General features: G+C 62.5%; 1 protein-coding gene across 3 annotated transcripts in view; it reads right to left on the bottom strand.

The window, feature by feature from the left end:
* The window catches only part of PPP1R12C (protein phosphatase 1 regulatory subunit 12C), a 22,816-nt gene extending 19,049 nt beyond the window's left edge, over positions 1–3,767 (bottom strand). For all 3 annotated transcript variants that reach the window (XM_032388763.1, XM_032388764.1, XM_032388765.1), the window contains exon 1: positions 3,447–3,767. In XM_032388763.1, coding sequence (XP_032244654.1) covers positions 3,447–3,767 — 321 coding nt within the window. The remainder of the gene's footprint in view (positions 1–3,446) is intronic.
* Between the last annotated feature and the right edge of the window lie 272 nt (positions 3,768–4,039).

Here is a 4,039-nt window from a genome sequence, read left to right as displayed (position 1 = left end):
CCTCAGACCCGGGAGTCCAGGCCCCCAGCCCCTCCTCCCTCAGACCTAGGAGCCCAGACCCCCAGCCCCTCCTCCCTCAGACCCAGGAGTCCAGGCCCCCAGCCCCTTCCTCCCTCAGACCCAGGAGTCCAGTCCCCCAACCCCCTCCTCCCTCAGATCCAGGAGTCCAGGCCCCCAGCCCCTCCTCCCTCAGACCCAGGAGCCAGGTCCCCAGCCCGTCCTCCCACGGGCCCAGGAGATACACTCCAGGAACTGACCATGGCCCTGACTTGCACCTTGAGGCGAGAGGCCAGGCCCCTGAGGCCCAAGGCTGTGCAGGGCTGGTAAAGTCACCAAGTCCCTGGGAAGGTGGGGCAGAATGAGGGTTCTGGACAAGACTCCTAAAGGGGCAGAGATGGCTGAGTTAGCATGTGCCTAGAGCCTGGGGCCCAAGACGCAGCTCCCATGCACTGAGGGCCTAATGCATGGAGTACTGTGCCAAGGGGTCCACACTTGGGAAGATCCTCCCTGATCTTCCTGCTGTCAGGGCTCTGTACATCAGAGGAAGAAATCAGTCTCAGGGAGACAGGAGCCCTGGCCCAAGTAGGCACAGCAAGTGGGGACAGAGAAGGGATTTATAGCCCCGGGGCACATGTAAACACGGGGTGGGCACTGGGACCTGCGCTGGGTCAAGGGAAGGGGTGGGCCTGGATTCCTGGGTTCTCAGGGTAAATTAACCCCCCAACTCCCTCATCTCTCCAAAACCGCCCATCTGGAGAAGGGGGGAGGAGGCTATGAGGGCCAAGAGCATGAAGTCATGGAAACTCGGGCCGTGAAAGGGGGGCCACACATGCCCTGGGAACGGGATGAACTCGGCTCCGTTTATTTCCACCCGGTTGTCATGGTGATGGGGGGGGGCGGTCGAGGAGGGAGATGGGCCTTTCCCTTTCAAGGACCTGGCCAGGCACAGGAATCCATGTGAAAGATGCCCGAGGCCTGGGCACGAGGGATTCAAGAATCCAGACGACACCCCCCCTCACCCAGACCCAGGAGTCCAACCCCCACCCCCACCCAGACCCAGGAGTCCCAGCCCCTTCCCCCCACCCAGACTCAGGAGTCCCAGCTTGCATCCTCCCTATTCAGATCTAAGAACTGTGGCTCCCAATCCCTTCTACTCCAGACCCCAGACCTAGCCACTAATTCACAAGGCAATTTTGTGGAAAGAGAAGAGTCTATCAGCTTTACCAAGCGGTTAACTAACCCACCTGAAGCAGGCACTGGGATTTGAGAACTCCTAGGCACACAACCAGGGCAGGGGCCTGATGCCTGGGGACCCACTCCAGGGAGGAGTCAGAAAGGAAACCACGGCCCCAGGACTCACCCAGACAAGGCCCAGGAGTCTGGGGCAGGGGTTGCCTGAGACCTAGGACTTTCGCTGCTAAAACCAGACCAGTCTCATGCAAACCACCATGAGTTGGTCACCCCACGCCAGGCCTGACCCAACCCCAGCTCTCCTGCTTGTTGGCCATGTGACCTAAGGCGGGAACTTCCCCTCTCTGAACCTCCAAAGCCCTAACCCTTCAGGCCTCCTGCAAAGTGAGTTTACCAAGTGCTTGCCTGGAGAGGGGAAAAGATTTCACCTGAAAAGGCAGCCTGATAGGCAAGGTCAGAGTGGCCTTTTGCAAGGGTCCAGGCCCAGGCGGATGCCGGGGAAGGGGGGTCAGCCTGAAGAGAGGACTAAGAGCCCCTGAGGGAAAGTCCAGGAGAGCCAAGGCATGGATGATGGCGGAGGAAGGGGGACACGGGAGCCTGAGGCCTCTCTCCTGGGCTTGCCAAGTACTCGGAGAACTTACAAGGCCTCAGGGAAGCCTTCCACCCAGAAGAGGAAGAAAAGTTCCCAGATAGCACTAGGGACTCTGTAGGGGACAGGTCTGGGGATTGGGAAAGAGAAAAAGGGGAGGGTTGGCGCTTAGACCAGGTGGCAGGAACTCCCCAGCTAAACGCCTACGCTACTTCCTGAAGGGATTTCCACACATGCGATCTCCCTCCTTCGCAAGAGCCCTGCCAGGGAGGGACAGACCGCTAGCCCTGCTGCACAGAAAAGGAAACTGAGGCACAAAATGGACAGTAACTCGAGGCCACAAAGCTGAGGAACTGGGATTAGAACTTAGGACCAATTCTGTTCTTCCTCAACTGCTCCTCTCCTCTTTGTGCAGACCTGAGAAGTGGACCTCTTCCAACATCCCTGCTTCCCCCACCAACCTGTCCTTCCCAGAGTCTTCTCTGGTTCCATCAATTACCAAACCCTGTGGGTTCTGGCAGGGAGGGGAGGACTGAGGACTGACCCGGGAAGGAGATGGTCTCAGGGATGAGACAGGGGGTGGACGCTCTTCCGTGGCCAGTCCTGTCCCTGGTGGTCCCACTGTGGGGGAATAGATAAATGCATCCAGAACCAGAGAGAATCCTGGGGCATAAGGTGGCCCCAGTTCTGGGACACAGAAACACTGGAGGCAACAATCAGTGAGTCTTGGAAAGGCACGGGGACCAGGTTGTGGAGGAGAGGACCAGCAGGGTTCTAGAAGCCTTGTGGAGGTGACATGATGAGAGCCAGAGAGATCACAGTGTATGGGAGAGAAGCTGCTCAAATGCACAGGAGAAGGCATCAGGCAGAGGAAGCAAGATGACCAAAGATAGAAAAGTGGGTGCTTTGAGGTTCCCCAGAAAAAGGGCAAAGATACAGGCCTACCCAAGGGAAGGGGCGGGAGGACGAGGAGGTGCCTGGAGAAGGACAAAGATCCCCCACACGAGACCTACTGTGGGAGACAAGAGGTGGCACAGCCTCCGGAAAGAAAATGCAGATGGTATCGGAGTGGAGATAGGATGAGGTGACCCAGACGAGGAAACCAAGCCTAAAAGAAAGTGGCTCAAGAAAGAGCATCCTCACCCAGCAACTGATGGCACTGCCCAAAGGTGGGAAGGAATAGGGAAGGAGCATGAATCAGAAAGCAGCAACACGGAAGATCTGGGCCTAGCCAAAGAGATGGCCCAGGGTAGGGACCAGGGGAGGAAGCCCCAGAGGCGCCAGAGAGAGAGGAGGATGCTGCTCAGTGAGAGCGGTACCTGCCTGGAAAGGGGAAAGTCAGTGGGCCAGAGGGGGTAGAAGAGACTAGCAAAGCGCGCTCAGGGTCGGGAGAAGGCGGCGCGACATGACAACGACAAGGACCGGTGGCGTGGAGCAGACTGAGGCTGTCAGCAGTGGCTCGGGTCCAGAGAGTGGGGCGGCGCAGGGTGGCAAAGACCAGGGCCGGTTGAAGAGGCTCAAGACTGGGAGCGGGGAGCTCGAGGTGGGTGGAAGGGGAAGGGGGGGGCGCAGACCAGGACTGGCTACCGTGACTCAGGCTGGGAGGATGCCCGAGGAGGCTCGGACCCCGGACGGGCCAGGTCCCGGAAGGGGCCGGGGCGCTGACCTGGTGCAGGGCGCTGATGCCGTCGGCGTTGGTGGAGTCGAGCACGGCGCGGGCGGGCGGCGGGGCGGCGGGGTCGAGCTCGGCGCCGGGGCCGGGGTCCGCCGCACGCAGCATCAGGCGCGCCTCGTCCAGGTCGCCGCCCGCGCAGGCCGCCAGGAACTCGGCGGCGCGCTCGAAGCGCACGGTGCGGGCGCGCCGCTCCCGGGGGCCCGGCTCGGCGCCCGCCCGCGCCCCCCACTGCCGCAGCTGCTCCCGCCGCCGCTCGCGGGCCGCGGCCGCGGCCGCCCCCGGGCCCGCCCCCGGGCCGTCCTCGCCGGACATCGCGCCGCCCGCCCGCCCGGTGAGCGAGCGAGCGAGCGAGCGCCTAGCCCCGAGGAGCCGGAGCCGGAGCCGCCGCCACCGCCCCCGTCTCCGCCGCCACCGCCCCCGTCTCCGCCGCCGCCGCCGCCGCCCGCCAGGGGCCGCCGGGAACTGCCGCTGGCTCCGCGCCGCCCGAGGATCTGTCTGTCCCCGCCCGGCGCGCCGACGTCAGTACGCCGCCCCGGGGCGCGCTGGGAAATGGAGTCCGCAAGCGGAAGTTGCTAACGGCAACT

This window comes from Phoca vitulina, unplaced genomic scaffold, assembly GCF_004348235.1.
Source record: "Phoca vitulina isolate PV1807 unplaced genomic scaffold, GSC_HSeal_1.0 scaffold52, whole genome shotgun sequence".
NCBI lineage: Eukaryota > Metazoa > Chordata > Mammalia > Carnivora > Phocidae > Phoca > Phoca vitulina.
Note: the sequence above shows the minus strand (reverse complement) of the source record. Positions and strands in the feature narration are given on the sequence as shown.